This window comes from Lissotriton vulgaris, chromosome 5 (genome assembly GCF_964263255.1).
Source record: "Lissotriton vulgaris chromosome 5, aLisVul1.2, whole genome shotgun sequence".
NCBI classification, from domain to species: Eukaryota; Metazoa; Chordata; class Amphibia; order Caudata; family Salamandridae; genus Lissotriton; species Lissotriton vulgaris.
Genome location: NC_141693.1, coordinates 1,761,178,078 through 1,761,194,505, shown reverse-complemented (window position 1 = coordinate 1,761,194,505; position 16,428 = coordinate 1,761,178,078). Strand labels below are relative to the sequence as shown.

The window sequence follows — 16,428 nt, the reverse complement described above, 5'->3', positions numbered from 1 at the left end:
TTGCTCTTAGCGTTTTACGAGCAAGAAGGTGCTGAAGTGGGTGAAGATTCGACCAGACGGTGCGTTGACTGGTGTGGCGTTTCAACAAAACACGGGTTGTGAATTGTGAGGGTTCAGCCAAGCGGCGTGTTGACCGGGACTAGTGTGGCCTTCCGACAAGAACCGGTTTGTGATATTTTACATAGTGGCGGTGAATAACTGGCGGCATGGGTGGCGATATGGGCAGGGTGAGGTACTGACCTGTTCACTCGATTGTAGTGAACCCACGGCGTAAGCAAGAGGATGCTTGCGAGAGGTGTGATCTACCAAGGGCAGAAACAAGGTGATAAGGTGCTACGCGGTGAGACAATGAATATTATCACCCTAGCGTGGTGCAAGGGAAATTACCTGAGCAAATGAACCAGGAGCCTGGGGGGGCTTCTGTAGTGAGTTATCGGAGCGGAAGGAAGTGAGAGTAGCGTTCCTTTCCGGGTCTGGGCAGCATGCAGGGATAAATTAGTGATTTTAATAAAGCATGCCCATTGGGAGTGAGGACAGTGCACGGCGCTCGAAGTAAGGAGTTACCTTTTGTAATTGCTGCGATCCAAGAGCGTTTGGTATTGTAAAGCCGGGGAGGCTTGAGATGAGGGTCGCTGCACGGTGGAGCAGTCCAATTCCTACTGATCCTGTGGGGATTAACAAGGGGATCAATCAGGTGGCAAGCTTAGAGTGGGGGGTTAGCGCGAGCATCGACGTGTTAGTGCTCTTACCTCAATGGGATCATGGAAAACGGGCGTCAGGGTTCCCGTCCGGACAGCGTGGTAGCTGATTATTGCAGGCTAAGCTGCGAGAAGCCTGATAAGCGTGCACCTCTGAATTCATGGAGACAAACAAGGACTACCCTGGAGTGTCGACTAAGCGCTGAACCGTGGGCGCCATTTTGGAGTGGTGAATCAGTGAAGGATCGCGGCGGCCGGGGTGGGATGTGTGAAAAAGTGCTCAAAGTGACACATTAAATTACGCTCACAATATTTATCAAAGTACCAGAAACTACCATTCTATGACAATTTGTAAAATTTGAAAAATATAAAACCGTGTGGATGAAAACACATTCAAAATGTACATCACTTGAAACACAGTACATATGATGTACAGCTAGTGCATTAGCGAACTACATTTTTGTTAAGGCCTTGGCCAGGTTCACCAGAAAGTCAAAACAATGGAGGTGGATTTATAACAGATTGGTCCAGTCTTCTGATCTGTTGAGTCCATCCTGTATGGAGTTAAATTGAATAATTGATTTGAGCTCTTCCTTGTTGAGCAATTGTCCCATGTTACCACCTCTGAGTGGTAGTTTCAGAACTTTAAGTACTGTCCACTTTAGGTCATCTTCAGTGTGTTTGAACGCTGTATAGTGGTCAACCAGTGGGGCGTTCAGGGTCCCGCATCGAATCCGACTCCAATGTTGTCCAATTCGGGTCTTGACCTTTTGAGTTGTTTGCCCTATGTATACCTTCAGACAAGGGCATTGGATCAAATATATAACATTGGGTGTATTGCCATTTGAAAAAGAGTGACTGTACACAGTAATCTTGTTAAATGTGAAACTTTTTCCTTCAATTGTCAAGTTACAGTTGTTACAACCACCACATTTGGAATGGCCAACAATGGGGGACAGACCTCATACAGTATCAAGGGTGGAAGCAGATGGTGAGCAAGGGAGAGCTGCCCTGACAAGGTGATCTTTGAGATTCTTGCTCTTTTTGAAGGCGAACAAGGGTTTGTCAATGTCTAGAATACCAGAGTTGATAATAGGCCGTTGTTTGAGTATAGTTTTCCTGAGCTTGTGTGAAATAGGTGAAAAGGTAGTCACGCATGCAATGCGTTTGGAATCCTTTTTTGGTTTGGGGGTGAGCAGGACCTCTCTGGGGCAATACCAAGCGCGTTTAGAGGCGTTTTTTTACTATTATTTTGGGATAGCCACGTTCTTTAAGTTTGGATGCTAGAACAGTGGTTTCCTGAAAATAATCATTCTTGCATGAGCAGTTGCACCTTATCCGCAAAAATTGGGAATAGGGGAGAGAATCTCTTAAGGCTCTAGGGTGATTGCTATTGTAAGCCAAGAGGGTATTCTTCTCAGTGGGCTTGCGGTAAAGCCGCGTGAGCACACATCCATCATTATGGAAAATTGTAAGGTCCAGGAAAGACACTGAATCATTGTTAGTAGTGATGGTGAATGATAGCCCTAGGCAGTTGTTGTTCATCCAATGGAGGAATTGGCGCAAAAACCTATCCCTGTGAAGAATTGGTTGTAGGGGGTAAGTATTACTTTGGTCTCAAGTTGGTCCATGAAAAGCACGGCCAGGTTTGGGGCAAAAATTGCTCCCATTGACGTTCCCTTGATTTGTTCAAAGAAGGTGTTGTTGAACATAAAAAAGTTTCTCGTAAGGCATATTTCAAGGAGTTGTAGTATGAATGTACTGGGCACCGAATGGGGGCGGGGACGTGATTCCAGAGTTTTATGAATGACTAGTAGTGCTGATGTCTGGGGTATGTTAGTGTAAAGAGACTCTACGTCCATGGTGACTAGAGTCTCTGATGAAGGATCGAAGGGGTGGTGTTCAATCATGTTGATCATATTCATGGAGTCTCTGACAAAGCCCCCTCCCCGACATTATTTTTATCTTCAATTAATCCTACTATTCCAGAGGACTTCTTTTCATTTTCAACTAGGGACCAGGAGAGTGGGAGAAGGCCTACACCTATCCAACCACTGAGGTCAAAACTAATGTGCTAACTGAAGTCCTCAAACCCTGCACAAACAAACCAGGAGCCTCTTCTGCACTATAATGAGGCATTAACTGCTATGTTGCTAGGCACCCAGGCAAACTCAGGATTTTAACCCCCTATTCAATAGACAAGTGGCAAGACAATATAGACCCAGATTTTGAACTTCAACATTCCACTCCAGAGAGTTTAGTAGTTCAGGCATCCACAAGCCTTCCCAACTCCCTCCGGATAGAGAGTCAAAGCGAGTGGAAACATTCACAAAAAACATGTTTTCCTCCGCGATCTTTGCTCTGAGATCATTGTATATATTTTTTTCTCTTGTGTAGGTAGTCACATTCACTGTGGGACAAAGTGGCAGAGGTTTTGCCTGCTGTCTCGGATTACATCAGAGTCACAACTAATCTTGGACAGTCAGGATGCAGCAAAATACGCCATCAGGTCTGGCTTGGACACGACCGACTTTCTGGCCGCCCCAGAACCCCATTATTTTGCCTCCGCTGCACACTATTGCCTGGTAAGAGGCGGAGCTACCATTCATCTCCTGGTTGGCAGACCATTACATCCAACCAGTGGGTGCACCAGATAGTAAAACAGGGCTATTACGTTCCTTTCCCGTCTATCCCACCCGACATACCACCCACACTGCAGCACCTCCTGGAGGAACACTTGTCTATACACCAAGGAGAAATTCTGGCTCTCTTGGCCAAAGGAGCAGTAGAGATGATGCCAGCGTCAGAGATCGGGACTGGTTGCTACTTCCATTATTTTCTGATGCTAAAAAAGGACGGACTGCCTCTTTCCCATCTTGGATCTTCGATCTCTGAACATCTTCCTTCAGAAGGACAAGTTCAGAATGCTCACTCTGGCCCAAGTTCTAATTGCCCTTGACCCAGGAGACTGGATGTTGGCGATCGACTTGCACAATGCTTATTTTCACAACGCCGTCAGGTAGTCCCAAGAAGCTATCTGCAGTTTCAGGTAGGCCACAAGCATTTCCAGTTCTCAATGCTTCCTTTTGACCTGACAAGTGCACCTAAAGTGTTCACAAAAGCGGTGCTGCAGGTCATCCACTGTGGTTCGGAATATGAGTCTTCCCATACCTCGACGAAAGGTACTAAAGGCAGGCTCACCTCTAATGATCGTAAACCACTTCCAGCTGATGGCTGACCTGGTGACATTGGGTTTTCCATCAATGTGTCAAAGTCAAATCTAACTGCTAAGGTGCTTTTCTAATACATCTCTTTGCCTCAATGATTCCAGGACATTTGGGATATGATCTTGATGTTTCAACCTGCTGCCTGGGTATCAGTGATATTGACTATTAAGTTCTGCTTGTGGATCACACCAGGTGGCACATGCAAACTTTGCAGTGGGATTTGAAGTCTCAGTGGACTCAGTACCAAGGCAATCCTTCTGATTCCTTTCAGGTGTCGATCATGACTGTGAAAGACCTGTATTGCTGTCTGCAGAACGGCCATTGGACCAGTGGCAGACGTCATTCCTTAGTCCACCCCGACCTAACAGTCCTGACGGATGCATCATTGAAGAGGTGGGGATTAGAGGACTGTGGTCTCTGGCATTAGCTTGCCTCCACATCAACATGCTTGTGTTGCAAGCGATTTGCTTGTCACTGAAGGCGTTCTTCCCATCAAGGGGGAATGGGTATAGGTGCTCACAGACAAAACAATCGCTATGTGGTACTGCAACAAGCAGAGCAGCGTTGTTTCATGGGTCCTTTTTCAGGAGGCTCTATGTCTCTGAACATGGCTGAGCACTCAGTTCATATCCCTGTTTACACAACATCTGGCAAGACCATTGAACGCCAGGGCAGATAAACACACCCTCCTTTGCTTAGCCGATCACAAATGGCAGTTAGGCTGGCAGGTGGCACAGGGCATCTTCCAGTGAGAGAGAAACCCCAACCTCGATCTATTCGCTACAGAGAATGCGCAGTGCCAAATCTTTTGCGCATTGGAGTTCCCAAGGCAGCCCTCTCTAGGTTACTCTTTATGCCTAACTGTCTTCATTGTGGCCCCAAACTGGGCTAGAGCAGAGTGTGGTACCTGAACCTTCTAGCTATGAGTATTTTCCTTCTGATCCAGCTGCCTCTTAGGGAGAACTGCCTGCCACAGCAGCAAGTTAGGTCCTGCACATGAGCTTGCACAATTTACACGTCCATGCGTGGAGATTAAGAGGTGATAGTTAATGGCTTTCGATCATCCTCAGAAAGAGGTGGGTGTTATTCTGGCTGCAAGTGGTCCGGCTACTAAAAATGTTTATACATGTCACTGGGAGGACTTTGTTCCTTGGTGTTCTTCTTTGCCCAACATAGTCACTCCCTTTTACATGGGGTGATCTGTCAGCCTGCAGCTTTCTACAAATGTGCTGCCTCATCTCTTTAAGGAGTTAAAATAGCTGTCCATCTTGACTTAGAAAGAGCTCCTAGCTTCTCCGTTGATGTAAACAGGAAAACCTGCTACCTTCTCCCATGCTGCAACTTGAGCATCCCTCCATACAGCCACCAAGCATTACTGCCTGGATAGCCAGGTCCAGTGGGATTTACATTTTGTCCGATCTGTCCTATTCTTGGTGTAAACCATTCCACAGACTCATCACCTGGGGATATGTACTCCTTTGTAATCTATTCACAAGGGGAGCAATTTTCACTTAAACGTCTCTATCCGAAGAACAAGTTACTTCAATATTGAATCTTGAATCATTCGCTGTCGTCGAAGTGGGAGTCCCACTGTACCATTAGAAAGCAGTGTAATGTTGAACATAGCCTGGAAAGACCATAAAACCTTGACTTTAGTAACACATCTTTGTCATCTTAAAAAAGAGACAAAACTTTTAAGCTTCCACCAATCTGGTTGTATCACCCTCTAGGCACTCCTTTCAGAGACTTCTGTCCCACAGTTTTTCTACCACACGTCGTGTGAGGGAGTCTCCATTGAGCTCTGCTCAGGTCAACTATTTCCAGGATTCAGGGAGAGTTATGCAACTAATTACCAGCTGCTTCAGATCTGACTCTACAATGTCAGAGCAACAAAACAAAACAAGGTCTTTTTAAACCATGTAGGACCAATGGTGAGAAAGGCGTACACGTCCTCCCCCACTCTGGCAACCAAGCACTGCACTTTCCAACCAGTGAAAGGCCCATTCGAGCCTATCCCCAAAGCGAATATTACATTTCTGTCTGGGAAAGTGGCTCTCTTATTGGCACTGACCTCAGCAAGACGGGTTGGTGAAATACAGGCTTTCACCATTCAAGAACCTTCCCTACAGTTGAGGAACGTCAGAGTTATTATGCAAATAAATCCAAAATTTATTCCAAAAGTCCTATCGAATTTCCACTTAAGTGAACCGATAATTCTAAGGGCTTTTTTCCCAGATGGCAAGACTGCAACATAAAGGACATTGCATTCCTTGGATGTCAAGAGATGTTCAAAATGTTACCTTGACAAAGCAAAACACTTCCGCAAATCCAATCAGTCGTTAGTAGCATACAGTGCTCTTAGAAAGGGGTATTCACTCTCGAAACAGAGCATAGCATGATGGAAAACTAATTGTAAGAAAGTGCCCTCTTGTTGTATTGTTGCCCCCACTTTTTGCCAAACTGCTGTTGTACTTTGAGTGTGTCCTGGGTTCCTGCCAACCAGGTACCCAGGGCCTATGTTCTTTCCCTAATATTGCATGAAGGCAAAACCCAATTGGCCCTCTTTGGCCACAGGTCAGTCCCTTTATACGGTACTATAGGTATCAAGGGCACTGTGGCAAGGGAAGGCCTCTAATGGGTGCAGCACTTATTGTGCCACCCTTATCAATCAATCAATCAAAGGATCTTTATTCGGATATAAAAACCATCCATAAAAGTACAAATACATCACAAAATTCATCCAAATAAAATCAATAAAAGAATCATTTAAAAGCTAATAAAAAGTGGCACAGTTAATTACATAGAATAAAATTCAAATGACATTATTTTAAAGTGCAACATATAAAATGGAAATGGCATCGATCGGGGACAGTGGGGTTAAACTGATGAGTTGAAATGTCAACGGGTTGAGGGACAAAATCAAGCAGAGTGTTGTCCTTCAGTGTATTAAGCCCCAGGCACCCGATATTGTTCTCCTGCAGGAAACTCATCTGATCGGCATCACATGTAAAGCGTTACACAGGGGGGCTATGTCCTGTTAGCTCACCAAGAATTCACCACTGGCTCATGGGGAGTTGGTATATTGATGAAGAAGTCCTTCCCTCTTGTGCTGCAGGATACTTGGTCTGATGCGAGAGGTAGATATGTGGGGATCTCAGGCAGGTGCGAGGGCCATTCTATCACCTTCCTTTCAGTCTATGTGCTGCCCGGCCTTCAAGCCTCCACCTTCAGGGACTTGGGTACGTTGCTGTTGGAAGTCCCTGAGAGCCTTTTGGTGTTGGGAGGAGATTTTAATTCTGTGGTCGCTGGAGACCTAGATCGGTATCCCACGCGGGATCTCCACCATTCGCACCACTAGTTGCCTTCGTTTTTAGATTCCATGGGGCTGGCGGACGGGTGGAGGGCTTTTCATCCAGATTCCTCCCAATACACTTTTCATTCGGGGCTCACGGGAGCTAATCTAGAATTGACTATTTCCTGTTGCCGTCCTCGCAACTCTCACACATTTGGGAGGTACACCATTTAGCCAGAGGTATCTCTGATCATTCGCTGCTATGGTGCCACTTGACACTCTGCTTACAACAGGTGGGGTGTGTGGTCCCCATCAATGCATGGTATCTGCGGGATCCCCATATCCGGTGGGAGCTCCTTAAAACCACTGAGAATTATTTCAACGAGAAAGTGGGCTCGGTGCTTTTGGAGGCGTTTAAGACGGTAATGCAGGGTCAGGCACTCTCTCTCATCTCAGGGAAGAAGAAGGAACCGCGTAGAGAGTTGGTGGCTTTGGAGACAGAGGTGGAGAGGCTGGAGGCAGTTTTGGAGTCAGACTTAACACTAGACAATCTTCATCTGCTCAAACTTAAGCAGCAGGAGTATAGGGCAATAGCGACGGACCAGGCATGAGCAGAGCAGCAGTGGGTGACAAGGTCGGTAAAACTCCTGGCCTGGCTGGCTAAAAAGGAAAGGTCCAGTAGACTTGTCCCGGAACTTCGCGGTTCTGGGTGGAACTCCTTGTCGGACCCACAGGAAATTGTGGATTCGTTTGCAGCCCACTTCCAGGATGTTTACACCTCGGCTGCTCCATACCCGATCGAAGATTCCCGCCGGCTGCTCACCGACATTGCCTTGCCCAAACTGTCTGAGGTCGAGTATGACCTCATTGACAATGACTTAACTAATGAGGAGGTAGCAGCAGCAATCCATGCTCTCAAGCCGGGTATGGCTACTGGCCCTAACGGGTTACCGATCGAATTGTACAAGCTTAACCCTGACCGGTTTGTCCTGTATCTCAGAACCATGTACGAGGACTCGAGACAGCTGGGCTCCCTCCCTTTAGACCAGCGTACTGTCACCATCCACAAGGAGAGTGAGCCCAAGACCGAGTGTGGCTTTTATAGGCCGACATCTCTGCTAAATGTAGAGCCTAAAATCCTGGCTAAACTGCTTGCCACCCGTCTTCTGCCAGTGATCGGGACCTTGGTTCACCCGGACCAGTCAAGCTTCATACCTCACTGCAATATGGCGCTGAACTTGCGAAGGGTCCACGGTGTGTTAAGTAGGGCCTCAACGATACTGGAACTGGTAGTAATAATCTCCATAGATGCCACTATGGCCTTCGATACCATTGAGTGGCCATACTTATGGGCAGTGTTGGAGAAATTGCACCCACATTCAGTGGGTGCAATTACTGTACTCCCCTCCTATGGCCCAGGTAGGAGTTAACAACAAGTCAGCTGCCCTGCTGTTGGGCAGAGGGACCCGACAGGGCTGCCCCCTGCCCCCTCTGCTGTTTGCATTGGCCCTGAAGCCACTGGTGGCTTGGATCCGTTAAGACCTGATGGCGCGGGACATGCGCTGGTCCTTGCAATGGGAAGATCGGATCTCCATTTATGCGGATGATATCCGTCTATATTTGACCTCCCCAGGAGGTCCCTGAGCGTGGAGTTAGACATTTTTACAACTTTCGGCGGTACTCCGGCTGTTCCATAAACTGGAGCAAATCTCTTCCTCTTTCACTGTTGGGAAAGGCAGCTGTGTTTAAGATGATGTCCCTGCCCAGATGTTTGTATGCGGTATGGATTTGGTCCCTGCGTTATATTTTCGGGAGGTGGAGAATCTCCAGCGGGATCTTATGTGGAATGGCAAGCGTCGTATTGCCCTTGCCAATCTGAACTGATCTGACGGGGGCATAAGCCTCCCGGACACACAATTGTACTACTGGGCATCACCTCTGTCCTTCATCAATCACTGCACCTATGCGCTGCCAGGCAACCCGGGATACTATATGGATAGGTGGCTCCTTTCCAGAGGGACCTTCAGCAGAGCTCTCTACTCTAGTCCCGGTGCTATCCCCTAACAAGCCCCACTAAACATGCGGTACACGTCTGGCACACGGCTACCTCCCGTCTGGGTTGGCGACGGAAGCTAACGCTGTTGGATTCCAAGCAGCTGGGCGACCTGTGGAAAAATAAGGGGTTCAACAGATGAGATCTTATAGGTCTCTCTCGCATAAGAGACCTGTGGGATGACACAGGTATTAAACCCTTTGCAGCGCCAGTATCACATGGCTGACTCTGAACACTTTTGCTACATACAGGTCCGTCATGCACTTATCACACATCTTAAACGTGGGACCGTTCTGCCGGAGTCATCACCTTTGGAGGATAGGGTACTAGATGGTCATCTCCCGGACAGCACCATCTCCCTGATATACAAAACGCTGGTCAATAATCGCTCAGACCCTCTCAAGTCACTCAGAGAGAAATGGCATAGAAATGGACGATGAATAGTGGCAGGAGGCAGTCTACTCTCCCAGAGTCGTGGCTATTCTGGCCCGCCTCCGCCTAGTCCAGCTCAAACTTTTCATCGTGTTTATGTCTCGGGCCCTCAGCTGGTACGAATGGGTAGGGCAGATGAAGGAGCTTGCAGGAGAGGCTGTGGCCAGCTAGGCACCTTTTTCCATATAGTCTGGGAGTGTACATGCATCCAATACTTTTGGCGCGAGGTCCATGACATTATCAACACTGTCCAGTCAGTGCAACTCCGAGTCGAAGCCCGCAGGTGTCTCCTTAACATTTGGGAGCCGACTGATTTGAATGTGTGACAGACACAGTGGGTAACGTTGGGGCTCATGCTGGCCAAGAGGAAAATAGCCCAGCAGTGGTGCGTGTTGGACCCGCCCACGGTTCAAGATTGGGAGAGGGACTTGGATTGTAGCACAAAGGTGCCCTAAGAAATGGTCTCGGGTGTGGGGCCCTTGGAACTCCCACCGGGGTGAAATATGTCGGCTTCCCCTTGCCCCCGACACTTAGACGTTCCACTGGTGTGTTTTAAACATTTCTGTGAAATCTCTCGCTGTACCGATGATGCAGACTGTGATACCCCCTTTGATTTGTGATGCTTTGCTGATGTTTGTTTGTTATTTTTCAATAAAAAATGTTTAAAAAAAGAAAAAAAGAACGGTATTGAATTTTTCTACCAAGTATTAATATTACTGATTGAAGAGCAACTCAAATATTAGATAATGCTTTATAGTTTGGTGCCTACTGTAGCTTGCCCTTAACTTTACATATGTATGAATTTTGAATTGCGTGATACCACAGTCTTGCAGTGATAAACAAGCATTTGCAATGCAATAGGTCTAGTATTACTGAAAGTTTGACTATTGGAGTTGCAAATAATAATGCAATGCCAATAGTTCAAACTTTAAGTAATGCAAGACATATTCCATTGCAAAATCTTTTTTATTTTGTTTCTGTATAGCTAAATATTTGGTCAAATTTATTCATATTCTCTTTATGTTCTAGATATGACCCCTTGTATGTCACCCCTACCACACGATAATGCTCTGATTGAGAAACCAGGATTGGGTCAGATAGAAGAAGAGAATGAAGGTGTTGGATTCAAAGCATTGTCAGGTGAGCTCTGCCCATTCACCTTCCCTTCAATGTTACCAGCTTTTTCCTTGAGCCTTGTCAGACTTTTTAAGGCCTTCGAACTCATTTTGTTGAAAAACGTTCCCAGTGACCTCATCACCCTACAAATAACTGATAATTAAATGTGTATTTTAATCTGTTAATATATTTTTATATCTTTGGTAGCATTTAGACATCTTGAAAAATAAACATACTTGAATTGATCAAGGTTGGGTGGATATTCTATACTGAATCCATGTTTATAAGTGTTTGATGGTTTGTGTCTTGATTAATTGCCCCAACTACAGTGGGGGTTGTGCAAAATAAAGACCTCTGCAGCTCCCTCGCCACGTACTTCCACCGCAAGATCCGCACGACTTATCCTCGGCATCCCTCGTCACAGCCACATATTCGCCCACCTGAGAAACCTGCACTGGCTCCCCGACTGCAAGAGGATCACGTTCAGGCTCCTCACCCATGCACACAAAGCGCTACACAACAAGGGCCCCGAAATACCTCAACAACCTCCTCTCGTTCTACATCCCCACCCGCCAGCTCCTCTCCGCCAGCCTCGCCCTTGCCACCGTCCCACGAATTCGCAGAACCACCACCGGAGGAAGATCCTTCTCCTACCTGGCAGCCAAAACTTGGAACTCCCTCCCTGCGCACCTACGACTGACCCAGGACCATCTCACCTTCATAAAACACCTCAAGACCTGGCTTTTCGAGCAGTAGCGACCTCCCCCCCCCCCCTCCCTTCAGCGCCTTGAGACCCTCACGGGTGAGTAGCGCGCTCTATAAATGTAATGATTGATTGCTCCACTTCATGAAGAGGGACATGACACTCCAATAGTACAGTGTACTTAGAGCAGGTGCATGGGACAACCTCTGTTATACACCCATAATCTGCTCACAGCTCTTGAAGCAAAAGGCTTTAATAATGGCATGCTTCTGCCATCTAAGATTGGCCTCAGACATTACAAGTTGTTTTACTTCAAAGAAACTTTGAGTTCCATATGTGGATTGACTCCTCCTTTAGTTCACCCTTTGATTATTTTTTTCTGCCATCTGGTTTGGATGTGTCTCAGACCTGTTTAATCACGGCTACTTCAGGCCTTTCTACATTCCGTTTGTTCCTATAAAAGAAAACAATTGTGTTTGCTATCTAGGCTTTGAAGCCCGAAAATCACCTTAACGACTGGATACACAGTGTTTAGTCTGACCTCCTTTCGGTTTCTGAGGACTTGCCCTCGGAAGTGTCAGCAGATAAAGCAGATTTACTTTCTGTTCAAACCACACTGTATGCCAAACACCTTTGGGCTGAACACCGCAAGTCTGTAACAACTAGGTGTCGCATGAGCAATATCTAGTGTCTTGTTCCACAGACACGCTAGGCTTCGCATCTCAGGATTTACCTAAGGCTCAGGAACACCTCTTCAACATTCCTTTTGTTTGGGAAGATCTTTTTTTGACCCCCTAGCAGATGAATTGTTTCAAGAAAATAAAAAAGATTCTGATATCGCGAAGTCCATGGAACTCTCCAATCTGAAATCTCAGGGGGCATGTTTCGCAGACAACACCAAAGAGGGGCACTGAAAACTGCACCAGTCCACAAACTAACCTGCAGCAGCAGCCGACCTTTCATGACCCCTCAGGCCAGCAAGGGGTATTCAAGAGGGAGCTACAGAAGCAACAATGATCCAAAGCTCACACCCCCAAGCATTGACTCTCTCCCGATCACATATAACCTGTAGGGGTGAGGACAAGGGATTTCCATTCTCAGTGGGCAGAAATCACTTTAGATCAATGGGTGCTCGTTTTAGTCTAACAGGGCTACTACTTCCTGGAATTTCATACCCGCTCTGAAGTATCTTCAGATGAGCCAGCTGTAGACGACCCTCAATCTTTACCAGCGATTTTAACCGCTTTAGGAAACCAATATTATGTGCCAAATAATGTCAATGCTGGTATCCTTATAATATTCATTTTTAATAAAGTTGAAATCTCCTGTTTTCTCCTTCCTCTAAAATATTGCAATTGCTCCTTATTAATCAAATGGCCATTCGCATTATGTGCCTCCATATGCATTGAAAATGACTTAATTACTAGATGTTAAAACCCCTAGGTAATAGTATTCTTTAACCATAACCATGTTTAATACTTATGAGCAGCAGGCTCTGTTTTGCCATTTATTTTAGACCCCAATTGCCATAACATTAGTTTACAGCATACATGGTTAACGCATGTTGCTGACCTTGTAGCCTAATTTTAGTCTGGTTTTAGAAAATTACATTCTTAGCATGCATACCAAAAGACTAGACCCGTGTAAGGAAGGAGAAGGAAGGAGGGGGAACTTTGAACAGAACTGAAGAATTCTGGAAGGTTCTTTGTGTAGTCGTTAAACTACTGGAGTGCTATAACTATCTCACCTCTGTTGCAAACCATTGAATAAAATACATTCTTGCAACCGTACAAAACAAGAATCCAATTGTTGAAGTGCACAGCAATAAATCTTTCAACACAGCTGGAGGAATTTCATTAGGTTGTAGTGTGTTCCAATTTGTGCTGTGGCCAATAGTGCCGAAAGCCCTGGACAAATAGGTACAAGTAATATACGTTTTTGGTGCCATTGTTTTTTATGTTTAAAGTATTTTATTCATCATGACACACCAAGACAAATACACATCATCATGAAGCAACCAGCGGCAGCCGAAGAGTCCCAACATTTGCAAAAAGCTATCAGGCATAGGCCGCAATGGTGATCCAACATGGCAATTGAGAGAGTCCATAGACCTAGTGCGACACAATATTTTAATACAAACACCTCCCCCCACCCCAACTCCCAACTACCCCAGCCCGACTCCCCCCCACCTTCCCCACCCGTCGCCCAGTGCATTATCGTCATCCAATGTGTATTGCAAGATCATAGGTCACGAGGAAAAGGGGGATCTCGTGCCAATTCACCGGTCTGGTGCCAGCGGGCTCGTGAGTCGCAGGAGGCGGAGATATCTGGGACAAGTAAGTTCTCTGAACTCCGTAAGCAGTAAAGAATGAAACGGTTGCCAGAGTTCGTTAAATTGTGCTATGTCCCCAGCCACCATGAGAGACAGTTTTTCCATACCCAGCACATGCCACAGTCTGTGGAGCCAGCCTGTGATGGTGGGCTGTGTGACAGTGCGCCAGTGTATCAAAATATTCTGGACCGCAGAGCCTATGGCAATGGCGATCTGCCTACCTCTCCTGGACCTGATGGGATACATTAAGTCGTTTGGGAGTCCTAGAAGGGTATATGCAGGGAAGCGTGGGAGCTCAATACCAAAGTGAGAGTCTATTTCATCCAGCACCTCCTTCCAGTAGGTGGCTAAAAGAGGGCAGTCCCAAAGAATGTGTGTGAGCGTACCACGAAGTCCGCACCCTCGCCAGCATGTGTCTGCCTTACTGTGATCGAACCCGTGGATCCGCTCAGGCGTGTAGTACCAATAGGTGGAAACTTTGAATGTATCAGTGAGGCCCATGTGATATGCCGAGTGACGCGCCCTGTAGGAAATGTGGTCCCACTCCTTGGGACTCCATGTTCTCCCGAGTTCCCGCTCCCATCTCTCCCTCCCTGGGATTGTGAAAGTGCGTGGAGGGTAGTTGTAAAAACCTGTATAAGTCTGTGATTAGTTTCGAATCTGACGTACGGGACAACAGCCATCTCTCACACGGCGAGAAAAGTCTATCCGCTGCTTCTCTCACTTGTGGCTGAAGAGCCCAATGTCGGGCCTGCATATAACGGTGCCTCTCAGTCTCAGGGAGAGAGAATTCCTGACGGAACTGCGTGAATGGGATGACCCCCTCAGGGCCATACATATGACACAAAGCTCTACACCCCGCTTGCCGCCAATGCGTTAAAGCACCCTTCTCCATTCCGGGGGTAAAGGCCGGGTTATCTACCAACGGCGAGAGCGGTGATGGAAACGAGGTAAGGTCATACTTAAGGTAAGTAGAGTCCCTAACTCGTAAAGGCACCCTAGTGATGAAGGAGGCGTATAAATTCTTAGGCCAATGGGATCGATGCAAAAACTGTATCTCCTGCAGAGGCCGACCACCCACTGCCTGGTCCTGGAAAAGCCAATGCTTATCCGAATCCCATCTGCACCATTCCACCAAGTACCGCAGTTGCGCCGCTTGAAAGTACTTAAGGAAGTCGGGAATGCCTAGACCTCCTGCCTCGGGAGACAAAAGGGATAGGGCCCTGCGCAACCTGGGTTTCTTCCCTTGCCAAATGAAGCGGGCCACGTCTGACTGCAGCTGCGGGATCCACCCGACCGGAGGCTGAAGCGGCAAAGCCCTGAACAAATAGAGAACCTGCGGTAAAATGGTCATTTTAATGGCAGCAATCCTTCCCAACCAGGAGAGGATGCCGCGGTTCCAGCGGCCCAGCTCCTCTCTGATCTTCGCTCCCAAGGCCGAGTAGTTGGCCGAAACCATAGCCGGCAACGTGGGCGCTATCTTAATCCCCAGATACGGTATCGCCTCCGAGGACCAACGCAGGGGGAATCTGCTCTGCAGGTACGCCCTGGTGGCCGGCTCCAATGAGATATCCAAAGCCACCGGCTTTCCCACATTCATCTTAACGCCTGAGACTGCACCGAATGCGGCAAGCTCCTCCACACAAGCCGGTAGGGCTGTCCGGGGTGTAGCTAACGTGAAGATGACATCGTCAGCGTAAAGGCTGATCGCGTGAGTAAAGTCACCCATCCGTATCCCTTCCACAGCCGGGTTAACTCTTACCCGTTGGGCAAACGACTCCATGTATAAAGCAAAGAGCAAGGGCGAGAGTGGGCAACCTTGCCTAGTGCCTCTCTCAATGTTGAAGGCCGTGGAAGTATATCCGTTCACACGGATCACGGCTGTCGGTTCTTTATAGCAGTTGAGGACCATGGAGCGGAACTTCTCCCCGATGCCTGCCTTCACTAGTACTTGTTCTAAGAAGGGCCAATGTACTCCGTCGAACGCCTTCTCCGCGTCTACCGCTAGCATCATCCTCTCCCCAGGAATCCTAGAAGCCTTCTCCAGCAGGTGAACCACCCTTTTCATGTTGTCGACCGTCTGCCTCCCTGGGACAAAGCCAGCCTGATCCGGGTCAATTAGACCGGGTAGATGGGGCGCCAGGCGACTGGCCAAGATCCCGGTATAGAGTTTTAAGTCTACGTTCAAGAGGGATATCGGTCGGTAGGACCCACAGTGTTTCGGATCCTTTTCTGGCTTAGGAATGACCGAGCTGGAGGCCCTTAGGAGATCAGACGGGATGGCCCTAGGTTCTGCAAAGGAGTTAAAAAGGCGAGTGAGGACAGGAGCTAAGGACGTGCAAAACGTCTTATAAAAAAGGGCGGAATAGCCGCCCGGGCCCGGCGCTTTGCCATTTTTGAGTTTGGCAATGGCCGACACCACCTCCTCTATTCCAATATCCCTATTCAGGTGCTCCGCCTGCAGGGGTTCCAAGGACGGCAAGGTGATCGAATCTAAATAAGAAGACGTGGCCGTTACATCTGGTGGGTCACCGGCGTAGAGGTTTTCGTAGAACCCCCGGAACACGGCCGAGAT

General features: G+C 47.5%; 1 protein-coding gene across 10 annotated transcripts in view; it reads left to right on the top strand.

Annotated features, from left to right (window-relative positions):
* NBR1 (NBR1 autophagy cargo receptor) overlaps window positions 1–16,428 on the top strand; it is a 577,507-nt gene that overhangs the window by 329,348 nt on the left and 231,731 nt on the right. For all 10 annotated transcript variants that reach the window (XM_086924037.1, XM_086924035.1, XM_086924034.1 and 7 more), the window contains one exon: window positions 10,732–10,842. In XM_086924037.1, coding sequence (XP_086780163.1) covers window positions 10,732–10,842 — 111 coding nt within the window. The remainder of the gene's footprint in view (window positions 1–10,731; window positions 10,843–16,428) is intronic.